The 14786-nt window shown below is 44.2% G+C and overlaps 1 protein-coding gene and 1 pseudogene across 2 annotated transcripts; both read left to right on the top strand.

Moving 5' to 3' along the window:
- The first annotated feature begins 5116 nt into the window (after window positions 1-5116).
- LOC4333202 (polyadenylate-binding protein pseudogene) lies at window positions 5117-5773 on the top strand (annotated as a pseudogene). The gene has a single exon (NR_175004.1). The product of NR_175004.1 is annotated as a polyadenylate-binding protein pseudogene (transcript).
- Window positions 5774-6523: 750 nt separating this feature from the next.
- Window positions 6524-7952, top strand: LOC4333201 (allene oxide cyclase, chloroplastic-like). The gene is made up of 2 exons (NM_001402179.1): window positions 6524-7020; window positions 7118-7952. Exons 1-2 carry the CDS (start codon window positions 6700-6702, stop codon window positions 7517-7519), a joined length of 723 nt encoding a protein of 240 aa, NP_001389108.1. The 5' UTR covers window positions 6524-6699; the 3' UTR covers window positions 7520-7952.
- The last annotated feature ends 6834 nt before the right edge of the window (window positions 7953-14786 follow it).

Genomic DNA, 14786 nt, shown 5'->3' with positions numbered 1-14786 from the left:
TAAAAGTTTAGGATATCTGATGTCTGGTATTATAATCTCGGGGGTAAATTTGACTACCACAATTTAGGAGGGTAAATTGGACTTTTTTCTAACATATTTGCACGTCATTATTTGATCACAATTCCGAGAGATTCAACACGAGAAAATAGAGAGTGTGCCAACTTAGGGCTTATTCGTTTCAAAGGAATTATACAATCCTTTGAAATGGGCACTACATTGTCATTCGTTTCAAAGGAAAAATTCATATCCCTCCACTTTTATTAGGAGGAAAACAACGGAAAAAAGATAATCCACTCCAACTCAATGTTTTCAATCCTTTAGATTATTTAATTTGCTACATAGCTATGGGAAAGTTTTCTATGTTGTTCAATCCTTAAATTTGCACATGTATTCCTATAATGTTTTTATGTTCTTTCTATTCCTATATTTTGAAAATCCTACATACTAAATGAGCCCTCAGTGTCAGAAAATCCATTGGCTTGCAGAGGATTCCTATAACACAGCTGGAGATTTTGATACAGTAACTATGACCATGCCGGTCGTTATGCATCTTCTAAACGAAAGAACAGATCTAGTGAGTAAATTATCAAACAGCTAGCTTGTCCATTAATTCGTGTAAAAGCTAGAGCTATAGCTATTTATTTGCTCGCGCCTGTACCACTGGAACTTTCTTCTTGGCCGTTTTCACGCTTTCGTGCTGTCGCTTCATTAATGTGTATATAGAAAAGAAAATGGACAAGGACAACTGGACAAGCCGCTGGTGTTGTGAGAAAATTCACAAAGTAGACTTAACTCGGCTGGTTAGATTGAACCGGCATATTTTCTGAAACCAGACTATTCAAGTTTAAGTTCTAGATTTCGCAGGGATGCCCGTATTTACGGCTAGATAACATATCCGTGATAGTAAAACATATATAATGACTTCGTTAATCTTAAAATATGTCGGTTCAATCTCTCGAATGTGGGCAGAGTGTGCGCGCATACGGTTATAGGGATAAGTGTATGCTCATTGTGAACGTCTACATTTGTGCTATAATTCTTAAGAAAATGTCCGTCTACTGAAATATACCGGTCGTACAAGCTCAAGAGAACGATTTTTTTTCCACATAAACGTCATACGAATATTATGTTTCTCTAATGGAAGTTTTTTTTCCAGTTCCATTATAGATTGAAAAAAAATATTCTATCATGAAACAACTACTAAAGTATCATATACAAGCCATCCATACAGTGAAAATATAGAAACAACTCCATGCACTATATGGTAAATATAAACATACGGTCTTCTTGAAGTACCAAGTGAACCTTAGTTATATATTGGTTTATTAATAATTTAAAAAACAGTATAATTTTTCCCTAATTTTATACTATCATTGCGGATTAAATAAACATATGCATTAAAATGGTAATCAATTTTTGGGACCTTTTTGGGCTTTCAGCCAAAAACTCAGGCTCAAGATTCCTATCAATCAGGCTGGGCCAGGTTACCTGGCCGGGCTGCCAAGGGCCGGCACATCTCTAGGACGAGTAGTTGTGAATAATTAGGGCTGTGTCCCTGATCTTTTGCTAGTCCTGCACTCCGCGCGTTCCCATGTTGAGCGAGGCTGCGAGAGCGAGGTTCGAACGAAGGAAGAGCCGCAGCCGCGCGAGAAGCGCTGAACCTCATGCCACATGTGTTAGCCGTGTTTCCGTTTGGCTGCCGAATATTTGAAAGCATTATTGAACATGTTCATATGTTTCACATACCAGGTCGCCCCGCCGACCGCCCTGCATGCGGCACAGTGGACGCGCGACTCATGCCCGCCGGCCGCCCTGACCAAGTACGAGACAGGCGGAGTTAACTGTGTTGGCTGTTGAGATCGACGCATGGCCCGCACGGCGAACCCACACCGTCCCAACTTATGGGTGTCTATCACTAGTTCACAACGTCGTCGCGTCCTGCTCTGCTGCCGACGCGTCGAATCAATTGCCCAAAAGTCAAATGCACAGACGTTGTCAAAATTAAGGTCTACTATAAACTTCAAACTTCTCATTTTTCATTTTGCACAGACGTAGTAGTTTTTTTTTTCCGCAACTTCAAACTTTAAATTTCTCATTTTTCATCCACGCACTTTTTAAACTGCTAAATGATGTGTTTTTTTTCAAAATATTTCTAAACAAATAACTTTTTAAAAATTCATAAAAGGCCATGGATTTATAATTATAGTACTTACTTAATCAGATACTAATGAGCTTTCTCGTTTTGTGTGTACTGGAAAGCTCTCTCCAACTTAAGGGTAAGAATTCAGCCTAAGGGTTAAATTAAGGGGAGTACTAACCCAATGGCATAGGATAGGGAGCAAATACTAATAAGGGCTCGTTCGGATTATAGGATTTGAAAAACATAGGATAGAAAAAGTATAAGAATAGAAAAGGAATCTAAGCGTTAAACAGAAGAATGAAAAACAAAGTAATACAAAAGTTAAGGGCATTCGGATCACAGGGGTTAATTGCGTAGGATTTGCATGCATGAAGAAAAAAAAAAGAGCTTCAGGTGGATGGATTTTTACTTTTCCATTTCCTACAATTAGTTTTCATGATTCAAAAGACAGGAAAGAAAAAAAAATTCCTATGCACAGCATTCCTCCAAAAAGCTGTGAAGATTCTCTAATCCGAATAAGCCCTAACCATTTTTCCCCATCACCACATCATCTTAACTCTCTTATCAATTTTACTATCCCGACCCTACGTTGTCCGCATCGTTAAGTAATCCGAATGCTCGAAGAATTGTTTTAAATTCTTGAGTGGATATCTCTCGTTTATTTTAAAAATGAAAAGTTCTGAAAGAAACTAACAACATTTATACAGTATATAAAAAAAGGATAAATTTAGATATCAATTTATTATCTAAATCAACAGTTCGTGATAATATTGATACTAACTTTATCTTTTTTTTTATTTCTTAATGTGTAGGTTAGGTTAAATTTGAAATTGATTTTTGGTAGAGTGCTACATATCACTGTACTCAACGTTGTTAATTTTTATAAAAAAAATGTATAACTATTTACATTGAATTTAGAGAAAAAGTAAATAAGGGACATTCCTTGAACATAAGGGTATAAGCGGTTATTTTGATCTCTAAATATGTTCGACGCTTACATCATCTCGAGGGGCCAATCAACAAATGGAATTCGTGTTTCTTGAGTCATATGCAAATCGGACATTGGAAACGGATAACTTTATGAAGTTTAGAGAGTAACATATATAGAAGATTAGAAGAGCACGGATGTGTTGATGTGTCATATGTATAGACCTACTAATTAAACCCAAACACAATCCATCAATCAATTTTCAGCAGAATGATTTATTTGAGAAAAAAATCAGGTGACGTTGCTGCACCGAACAACACGAAATTCGGTTTGCTCTGGGGCTGCTAGCATGATTACTGTAGCTCCCCTTTTGATCCATGTCGCGTCGATCGAACAGTAGCGAATCCTCACACAAATGTTTCTAGGAAACCCTCATTGTCCAACTCGAAAGCAAGAACACACCATAAACGCTCTCCCAACTTGGCAGGAAAGAGCCCACAGTCGCTGTCCACGTAAGCTCCATACGAAGAGATCCTCTCCAGTTTTCACCACCCGTTCCGTCCCGCATGGCCAAGCTCTCACAATTAATAAATCGCCCTTGCTTGCCCCTGCTGTCGCTTTTCCAGCGATAACTTTGTGCTAGATTAGCAGCTGCAGAAACAATCGATCTGGCACCTGCCCCGCCCCGGCCCCGGCCCCCGTGTCAACCTTAACATTAACGCCGATCAATTAGCTCATTCCTTCATCTCACAGTATAAGTAATTTCTAAATTGGTATGGATATTACTCCCTCTATCACAGTTTAATCATCTTATAAGGTTTTTAAGGTCATGATCAACCTCTAACAAGTCATTATTGTTTATTTGTGCCAAAAGTAAATGAGCATCATTGAATACACTGTATAAAACCAATCAAGATTAATAACTATTCTCTTCGGACTGATAATATTTATCGTTTTAGACAAGTATGAGGTGAAACTTTAGAATCTTTGATTATAAATAAAATATTTGTCCTTCAAATATGGTGACTACATACATTGATTAGTCTTAAAAAGTATTTTAATAAAATCATATATTTGTTAACACTTTTATACATATTATAATAGAAAATAATGGTCAAATTTATTTTTTTGACATCGTACCTTTCCAAAACGACGAGTATTATTAATTCGGAGGGAGTATTAGAGCAAGTTTAATAGTATAGCCAACTACTGGCTCCAAATCATTTATAGTCAATTTAATAGCCAATTCATACAATAGTTACCTATAAACATATACTGCACCAGTAATATCTGGTCTCACTTGTCATACACACTTTTGCGTCTTGTAGTCTGTGCTGCAGCTGTCTACAAATCTGTAGCCCGTTGCTCTTAGGCCAGTCCCAACCAAAGATACTAGACACAGTTTCCATAAACTCCACATCATGAAAAAACTAGTATAGAAACTACTCTTTCAATGTAAACACCACTATTCCATACTTAAATTTAATTGTACTTATCTCACATGATACCTTCGATGTTGTGTAGAAACTATCTCTCATGCAAAACCTGGTTTTCTTCTCTTTCCTCATTTATTCACCTGTCACACCATCTTTCATCATAGGTGGCAGCTTATTTAATGCTATGGACACCATCCTTGTCATTGGGTTAGGACTGGCCTTATCACTGCTCACTTATCTTTTACTCGATATGTGTTTACATCTGGCTTATAGTATGCTATTTAACCTACTCTTAGTCCAACTACAAGCAATATTTAAAACTTGATGCAATCCATGAAACACGAAGTGATGTAGCATCTTAACCGTTGAGAATTAATTATAGAATGATAAATGTTTTAGGACCTGTTTAGTTCCTCCAAATGGCAAAAGTTTTACTGTTTTGGTGCACTTTTTGCCAAAATGGATCTAAACACTAGTAGGAAAAGTTGGCAATTTGGTATTTATCATTTGGGACTCTAGAGGAGCAAATTTTGGCAAAAAATCGTTGGGAGCAGTGCGGGACGCGCACTACCCCTGCTGCCCACGTGCTCTCTCTCTCCCCCAAAATTTCCCCATCTCCACTCCTCTCGCGACCACCAACCAGCGGCTTCCCGACGGTGGCGGCGCACGTGGGCGAGGCTGAGGGCTAGGGCGCGAGGCAATGCAGATGGCGGTGGCGGCGAGCACCGAGGCCCTGGCGGTTGCGGCCGCGGCGACGGCGAGGGCGCCTCAGCACCACCACATCCCATCGCAGCCGAGGTGGGTGGTCATCCTGTACTCGCCGCTGCACGGTATGGTGGCCGCCGCGCCGCCACCTCCCCCACCGCAGTTCGTCAAGCACTTCGCGCCGCCGGCACCGGTCACCCCGCCGCCGCATCCACAACCGCAGCAGCAGCAGGCGACGGGCGGCCGGGGGTGGATCCGGCGGCGGGAACAGGGACGAGAACCGAACGAGGGCTACGACGATTTGGGCGCCGACGATGAGGAGCAGCAGCAGGCAGCGGCGGCCGGGGGTGGCCCCAGCGGCGAGGTCCGGTCTCTTCTCCCCAGCTTGCTCCCCCGATCCAACGGCGAGATCCGGCGAGGTAGCAGCATTTAATATGGGCAAATCAGTCTTTAGTAAAATGGCCAAACTTTACCATGCATCTAAATACCAACTAGCAAAACTTCAATGCCAAATCTTTTGCCACCAAAACATTTGCCAAAAAATTTGCCATAGCAAATTGATCTAAACATGCCCTTATTATTCTTGGTCACCACGCTTTTTTACTTAGATAATGATTAAAATGGGATGGAAGGAGTAATAAAGCATGTGGGAATGATTGCATAAAGATTGTGATTGATTGAAAAAAGAAAATATGTGAAAGAGAATGGTTGTAATTGGTTGAAAGGGAAAGATAGATGAAAAATAGCTTCATTTTATAACAAATTGTTTTGCTAAAAATAACTATATTTTAGATGAAGTTAGTAGTAGAAACGAAACAACCATTCCGTTCAGTGTGCGCGCATATTTTCTCATCAAGATTCAGATTTTACCTCAAACTTCCATTAGCATGTTTTTTAAATTATTAAATAGTAATATATATATATATATATATATATATATATATATATATATATATATATATATATATATATATATATATATATATATATATATATATATATATAGGGATGGGTGGGGGCAAACGTGTCTGTACACCAAGTTGTGGCATAGTAGCACATGTAGCCACCATCCATCTCTTTAGCTTTGGACCAACTAAAGATGCCGCAATTATGCAGCCGGTAGTCCAGTCCCGTCCCCACTCCACACCCTACCACCGTGTTGCACGATCCGTCCATCAATGCGTATCGATGCGATCGTTCGTGCACGCACGCACGCATGTTGTCCTCGTGCCAAATGCCATGGCCGGTGCGCCCAGAGACGAGAGAAAAAACAACGACCTCAAGACATGCAGTTCGTCCCAGTCCCACCTAACCAAAGGGCCGAACCCTGGTTAAATAATGGCCAGCCAGCGCAGTGCTGCGCCACCGCACCGCACCACCACCGCTGCGGCATCACCAATCGGCAATCGCAGAGCAAAAGCATCGGGAGGAGCAAGCTACTAGTAGTAGTATAGTAGTACTAGTCAAAGAAATCAACAGCTTGATTGACCATGGCCGCCGCCGCCCCCTCGCGAGTCTCCGTCAGGGCCGCGGCGCCCGGGCAAACGGGGGGCTTCGCCAAGATCCGGCCGCAGGTGGTGGTGGCAGCGGCGGCGAGGTCGGCCGGGGTGAGCGGCCGCAGGGCGAGGAGCGTTCGGGCGTCGCTGTTCTCGCCGAAGCCGGCGACGCCCAAGGACGCGAGGCCGGCCAAGGTGCAGGAGATGTTCGTGTACGAGATCAACGAGCGCGACCGCGAGAGCCCCGCCTACCTCCGCCTCAGCGCCAAGCAGACGGAGAACGCCCTCGGCGATCTCGTCCCCTTCACCAACAAGGTTCGCTACCTAGTAGTCCCCTAGCTTCTTCTTCATCCTCCGCTCGGTCGCGGCTGTGCTGAGAGCCGTTCCCCTGCTTGGCCTCTGGTTCTTGCAGCTGTACAGCGGAAGCCTGGACAAGCGGCTGGGGATCTCGGCGGGGATCTGCATCCTGATCCAGCACGTGCCGGAGCGCAACGGCGACCGCTACGAGGCCATCTACAGCTTCTACTTCGGCGACTACGGCCACATCTCCGTGCAGGGCCCGTACCTGACCTACGAGGAGTCCTACCTCGCCGTCACCGGCGGCTCCGGCGTCTTCGAAGGCGCCTACGGCCAGGTCAAGCTCAACCAGATCGTCTTCCCCTTCAAGATCTTCTACACCTTCTACCTCAAGGGCATCCCCGACCTGCCGCGGGAGCTGCTCTGCACGCCCGTCCCGCCGTCCCCGACCGTCGAGCCAACGCCAGCCGCCAAGGCCACCGAGCCCCACGCCTGCCTCAACAACTTCACCAACTAGCTCAACCCGCGCTGTACATCACTTCCAAGTTCCAATTGCTACTGTTACTACTCTGCCAATAATTGATGGAGATGCAGATCGAGCTGCCTGATTAGTTTAGTGTTAATTGCGGCATGTGCGGTGTGTATCGTATCACTGATAAGGAAGAGGAATCGAGGACAAGATATTTGTTTCCTCCCTGCGATGAGCCGATGAACTGATCCGAACAAGAAGAGGCTTCTTGGTAGTAGGTGGATTGGAATATCGAAATGATATGATTGTGATCCGCAACTACAACGACCGCCACTACGGAGAGCTCATGCTATTTGTTTGTTTGTTTTTGTACTAGTGCTCAAATATATACTCCAGCTCATGTCCATGTGTATGTTTTGCTGCTATTATTTTTTTCTCCTGAAAATAAAATATATAACAACGCGCATTGGCATGATGTGAATTGGAAACCACCTTAGGACCGACGGTCACGCAGATGCTCAATGTTAGACGTCGTTCAGGCACTTGACATGTGGGACCTATCTTAGGACATGCTCAATGTTATTGTAGAAACATAAATGTCATTTGGATTTTTGATTAGGAGCCGACTAGTTCAGGGTAGTAAAGTCAAAGAGTTCTCTGGTTTACAATTTTGTACCCGAAAAATGCAAAATGCTATACACACTAGCAAACATTCGACTCCCACATGATTGGGGTGGCAATTTCCCTGTTAGAGATCGATCCCCTCTGGGGACCCGCCTCAACAAGGATGGGGGCGCGTTGAAATTCTCACCCGTGGGGCTACGGGAACGGTCCCGATATTATGCGAGGCTAGGGTCGGGGTGAGAATCTCCTTTGTCGGTGACCTGTGGGGCTGAAATATGATATATGGCCCATTAGATTTAAGCCCATATATCCCACTGGACGGAAGTATCTATGGAATAGCAAACCCTATCCAATCTCGTAAAGCAGTCGCCACCCATCTCATTTGTTTTCCCGTATGCTTAGCGACGCGACCCCTAAATTGCGCAACACAATGCACAATGCATCCTCTCCCCATAGCTCCATCATGACTAGCGAGTTTGCGGCTTGCGCCCGCACCATGCCGTGACGTTGGTCGACGCTCTCTGACACACATTACTTTTTTCTCATCCATCCCTCCGTCCGGACGAAGCACCACTCTGTCTGCACCATCGCTCTCGGCCATAGGAGACCGCGATGTCTCCCCCATCCCACCGGCCACAGGTGCTTCGTGGCATCCCCTTCCTCTCCGGCTGCCTCCCACATTATCTTTTCTCTTCCTTCGGTTGCAGGTTGCTAAGTTCACATGTTTTTCTCTCCCTATGGCCACCAGCACCAGGTGCGCGGGGCCCTAGAGGGGCCGGGGGTGGGGATCGAATTCACCCCAATCCTTGCTCCGAGGTGGGGCCGGGTGAACCCACGATCTAGTGGGGACAGAGCCGTTTCTGTCCAACTCACCCCCGCCCCGCCTCGCAAACCTACACACAACGATGATGTACAGGGGCGGACACAAGATAAAAATTGAACCTGGGGTACATAGCGCAAGCATATTGTGTTTGTACCTATATTGAGTGACATGGTGACAAGTGAGGAAGGGATTACATTGAATCACAACTTGATAACTATTGAGAAGGGCTTTAGGGTTTAAGCACACAAAGTAATAACTAGCCGACTAGGGAGTGGCAGGAAAGATCCGCCATGACATGCGACATGACCTGGTGGACAAGGAGATACACTGCTCTTCTCGGTCGGAGAGTAGTGGAAGGAAGTACCCTAGGTCGCCAGCTCCATGAGTGGCGACTCATCCAGCGTCTAGGCAACCACTTTTTGGACGTGCTCCTCCTCCGTAGGTGATTGTAGACTGCGTGTTAGTGCAAGAATTTTTGGTGGGCGTAGGACGCATCAATTTCTCGCTTCCCCATCCTGATTTGCCGTTGATGGCAGATAAGATTGAGGAGATGGGAGCAAATGGTTGGAGTCTTGGCAGTGATGCCTCGACATAGGCATAGAGATTGTGAGAGAAGTAACGAAAACTGATGAGTCGGGGTCTTCTTCTCAAATGGTGTAAGGACCCATACATCATACACCTAAGGATATACATCTCGAGGACATATCCGGTGAAAACGAGCTAAGTGTTAGAAACTCGTGAAAATAGTACCTAAAAGTTTCATAAATTCATAAAAAAAATACTAGAGATAGGTTTAGATATGAAATACATTCTCACTGAATGTCAACTCCAAACTCAACTTCGTTTAAGAGAAATAAAAAAGACAAATTTCGGGTGAATAGTGCCTTGTTACTATTCACCTAAAATTTGTTTTTTTTACTCCTAAATTAAGTTGAGTTTGAACTTGAGATTTGGTGAGAATGTATTTTATATTTACACCTATCTCTAATGTAATTTACGAAACTTTTAGGTATGATTTTCACGAGTTTCCAACACTTAACTCGTTTTCACTAGATATGTTTCCATACATCTCACAGTGCGCCATCAGAAATGGTGCGCCTGGGCTTGGGGCTAGGCTCAAGTCACTTGATCTACAATGCAAGTGACCTTACAAGTAGCTTATAGTGGGACCCACCATAACATTTTTTCCTTTTCACTTTCCCTCCCCTCTCTCTCCCAAGCATCCCAAGCAGCGGCAGGGCAGCCAGGCGAAGAGGTGGCCGGGCAGAGCGGTGGCGAGCCAAGCGGCGGGGTGACGGTGCCGAGCCAAGCGGCGGCGGCGAGGCGACGGTGCCGAGCGGCCCAAGCGGCGGCGGGGCAGCCGGGCGGAGCAGCGGCGAGCCAAGCGGCGACGGCGCCGGGCGTCGAGCGGCGTTGCAGCGGGGCGGTGGCAGGGCGGAGCGGTGGCGGGACGGCCAGATCTGGCCGGATTTGGCCTTGGGCAGCGACGGCGACGGGCGGCGCGAGGATGACAAGCTCGACGGCACGCGGACGACAAGCTCGATGGTGGCGGGGACAACGGCGCCATCTCTCCTCCAACCGGCGGGGGACGGCACGGCAGGAGATTCTCGACGCGCGAAAGGGGGCGGCTGTGGCCGGCGTCGGGCTCAAGATCCCCTCCTCGCCATCGGCCTCAAGCTTTGGATGTGCCGAGCTTTCTTTCCTCCCTCTCTCTCTTCCCTGGCGACCTGACAAAGCTGCCAATTTTTTTTGCTAAAGAACATATATGTCACTTTGGTTACTTGGTCTTGGGTTGGTCACGGGAAATACTGATGTGGCTGAGAATCTCCTACGTGTTAGCCCGAGGTTAAATGACATGTAAGCCCACTGTGAATGGCCTTAGCTAAATGCTGAATCCGTCACTGACGATGTTCGTGGCGTCAGCAACTTGCGGAACGTCAATCTCCGTGGGCTGCAACCTCCACTCCTCCAGGGCTGCAGCGTGAACCTACAAACTCGCACATGACATGTATGTTCATTTTTATCCAATAATTAGACACTACAGTATGCTCTATAATTTACGGTTTTTGATGTCACAGTATCTATAATTTGTTTAATGCAGCCTGATTAGTTCTAAAAATGGAATTTGACAATGTTGTGTGCATTTGTTTTACTTGACAAGTCTGATCAAACAAAATTTTCTTGTACTACGTCGTGGTTGTAACAGTTCAGATAGGACATGATGTTCAGCTGTTGGGATCAGGGGCGGAGCTACAGTAATAGAGCCGGTGTCAGGCGACACCGACGACTTTCGGTAAAACCTATAGCAAAACTGCTTATCCATATGTTATTACACTATAATCTAAATATAATTAGTATACTATGACACCGATAGACACGTTATGACACCAACGAATCGATTTTCTAGATTCGCCACTGGTTGGGATGTTTATGGCCCTCGGTTACCAGAGAAGCTTAACTGAGGAAAAGAACACTATTTAGTAATAATATAACGATAAGAACTGATCGTAGGTGCTCATGCCACCTGAAAAGCGTAAACAAATTAACTTGGCTGAAAAATGAACATATGCAAAACAACTCATGAGAATATTGAGATCTGATGAATCAAGAAACATATGCAAAAACAAACAACTGATAAGCCTCACGCCGTTACGCACTGTGCTGCACTGCGCTGCTCTGCCATTTCGGTTGTACGGCGGTCGGATGGATGAGCTGTATAGCAGGGTTGTTTATACCATTAGCAAAAAACACGACTTATACAAATTGAAGAAGCCATGTAGGCTTCCGGATCAAGAAGCATTAGGCCCCTTGACTTGAAGGATTCTAATCGTGTGGATTTTTTCCTATATGGCCCTTTGAAACAAATAATTAAAAGCTATTGATCCTATAAAATTCCTAAGAAATATCTTAATCTATACAAGTTTTGGATGACTTTGAACATGATGTCCAAACTTATAAAAAGTTTTCTATGAGTCTATCTATTTCATCTAATTCTTTTTTCATGTGGTTTAATCAAACGATCATTCCTGTATTTTTTCCGCGTTTTTAAAATTTTATATTTTTTCTATTTCTTCATTTTCTCAATAGGAGTTAGGCAAGTTTAAATAGAAAATACATACGTGTTGACGCGAAAAACACATACTGGCCTAGGAGATTTGCTTAACTCCAGTGCAGGTCCAAAGGTTGATGAGATACAGACGTGCCAGTCAGTTTGACCCTGCAACTAACAAGATATACAAATAGTAGATCAATAAGCCGATCGGCTGACAAGTAGATGAAGTAGTTCCAGCCGATGCCGATACCAGCTGATAGCAATAGGGTTTGAAGCTATCGGGTGTCCAATGTAGACAATGATATAAAGACAATCGACTGATGATAATCAATATAATTAAACAATATAATCCAGTAGAAACCAATTGGCTAGCAATGATATGATAGAATAAGCAATGATCCGAACATAGAAGCATACATCGGCTGGAGGTCCGATGTGATAAAATCCATAAGATTAGATTACACGGTGAAACCTTTGTTGTCATCGGCTAAATCCAACTTGTATGAAATCCTCGTAAGCCGATGCAATGTCTAGATACTTCATCAGCTGAAACCCCAATGAAACCCTTATTAGCAGTCAAGAAGCAGGCTAGAGATTATAGTTCTAAGCACGACTTAGTAAATCAAACTTAACTGATGCAGAACTATGTATGAAATGAAACATAACATCTTAACATCTAGACAATCAAGCCGTTGACTGATTTTTCAGGGTGGTAGATGTATAAGCTAATCTAATCTAGCAACACGATTTAGCCGATACCGACAGAAACCCTAAAACGAGAAGCAGCCGATAGAGCTAAATTGATATGCTAAGACTAGATTAATAGAGACATATGATAAATAGGCAGACAAATATATCACCCAAACCAGAGCAATCCAAGAGGTCGAATGTACTGATGCAGCCTTGAACGACGCCGATGCAGACGAGATAATTGCCCAGGTTGGCGGAACGTAGGACTTACCCCTTCGCCGGAAATCGGACTGAACCGATGCAGTCCCGTGTCATGTGCCAAATTCCGCCGGTTGATATGTAAAAACCTCGGGAAAGAGGGTGGCGATGCGCCGAGAGTATTATTGATCGAGAGATAAATTACAATGACCTCGGGTGTACATATTTATACCTATGGGTTGATACTAGTCCTTGTAGGACAAGAAAGAAACTTTACTAAAGATAAAAGGAAAACATAAAGTCCTTATAGGACACTAAACACACTTTCCTAAAGATAAAAGGAAACTAACAAACTATTCCTAATTAATAGATAACTTGCCATGCCGCATCCTCCTTGAATTCGGTCACTTCTGGATAAGCTTTCTTTGATAAATTAATTTCCTTAACCGAATATAGCAGGAATCTGACTATTGGCGATGCGATAATTCTCCTAGGGACTTACCAAATTTTGACGTTAACAATGTGATGGGCAAGATTTGTAGAGGAGTACATTTTAATATCCTTGATTTAGAACATGAAATTGCTGATCTGGATGTTACTGTCTTTTGTCTTTTGGTTTTTATAGCACGCAGCAACTAATAAACCGGGTGGGGAACCATGCGATTGGACAAGGCATACCAGCTTACATCCCGATCGATCTTGTACTATTAGTTCTAAAATCATTATGTACTATTTCAGTGACATACTCGGGATTTCGGAGCTGGGTATTCAAGATTTTTTTAAAAAATAATGTTTGTGTCATTAGTGAAAAACATGCAATTTTTAATTAAAGTAGTGACGAACTATAGAGAATATAGTAGAAAAATAATTATTTTATTGTTTTCAGATGATTTTGAAAGCATAAAAGATGTATTTCTCAAAAGCAGGGTTAGCCTGTGGGAAAAACAGCTAACAGAGTGTGAGAAAGATAAGGGAGTTCATGGGAATCGAACGCACTACCCAACTGCATACACAAGGGAAGATATATGTACTAGGGTGTAGTTAGTTCTAAAAAAGAGCCAAAATTTACTAGAGGACACTTAAAATTTGTAGCATTTGCTGTGAGACACTCAAAAAACGTGTATTTTCTTGTGCAAAAATATGGTAATTAGCTGCTAGACACCCGAGACATTATTTTATTATTTCCGGTGAAAACAGAGAGAGAAAGAGTGTTGAAAGTACTAAAATGCCCCTGGACACGGTTCTTCTTCCATCTCTTTTCCTTCTTCTCTCTTTTCTTTTCTTCTCTTCTTCAACCCATGTGAGCGCAATGGCCGCCAACCTCCTCCTCGGTGTCGCCACCGGCGATGGCCGCCAACCTCCTCCTCCTGTGCATGTGCCGCGCGTGCACGCGGTTGCGCTGTGGCCATGCCATGTGGCTGGATTCACGGCCTCTGCTTTGGGGGTAGGCGGCGAGGAGGCCGAGGAGCCGTTGGAGGACAAGGCGTAGAGGGAGTGGGAGGCGAAGATGGCATGGCGGCTCAAGGAGCCCGAGGAGATGGAGGTGCTCGAGTGCACGGGGCAGGCGGCAAGGAGGCCGGGGAGCTGTCGGAAGGACAAGGCGCAAAGGAAGTTAGAGGTGGAGATAGCGCGGCGACTCTAGAAGCTTCTCCAGCCTACTTCGCCCACCACCTCTCTGCCAATCGGCTCCGCCCGCTACCGCTTCGATCTACTCCTTCTCGGGCCACCTCCGCCATTGCAGTGTTGACTAAGGACTAACTTGTCTTTAATGAGTGTTTCTCTCTCCAATTCCTTCGAAAATAATAAATTAAGGCAGCTAGTGTCTGATAGCTAATTACCAGTTTTTTTGGTATATCCGACAGCAAATTGGCGTTCTTGCGGTGTCTACCAGCTAATTACACTTTTTTTTTGTCATATAGCAAATTTTG

Source organism: Oryza sativa, chromosome 3 (assembly GCF_034140825.1).
Source record: "Oryza sativa Japonica Group chromosome 3, ASM3414082v1".
Taxonomy (NCBI): Eukaryota; Viridiplantae; Streptophyta; class Magnoliopsida; order Poales; family Poaceae; genus Oryza; species Oryza sativa.
This window is presented reverse-complemented; position numbering and strand designations above follow the sequence as displayed.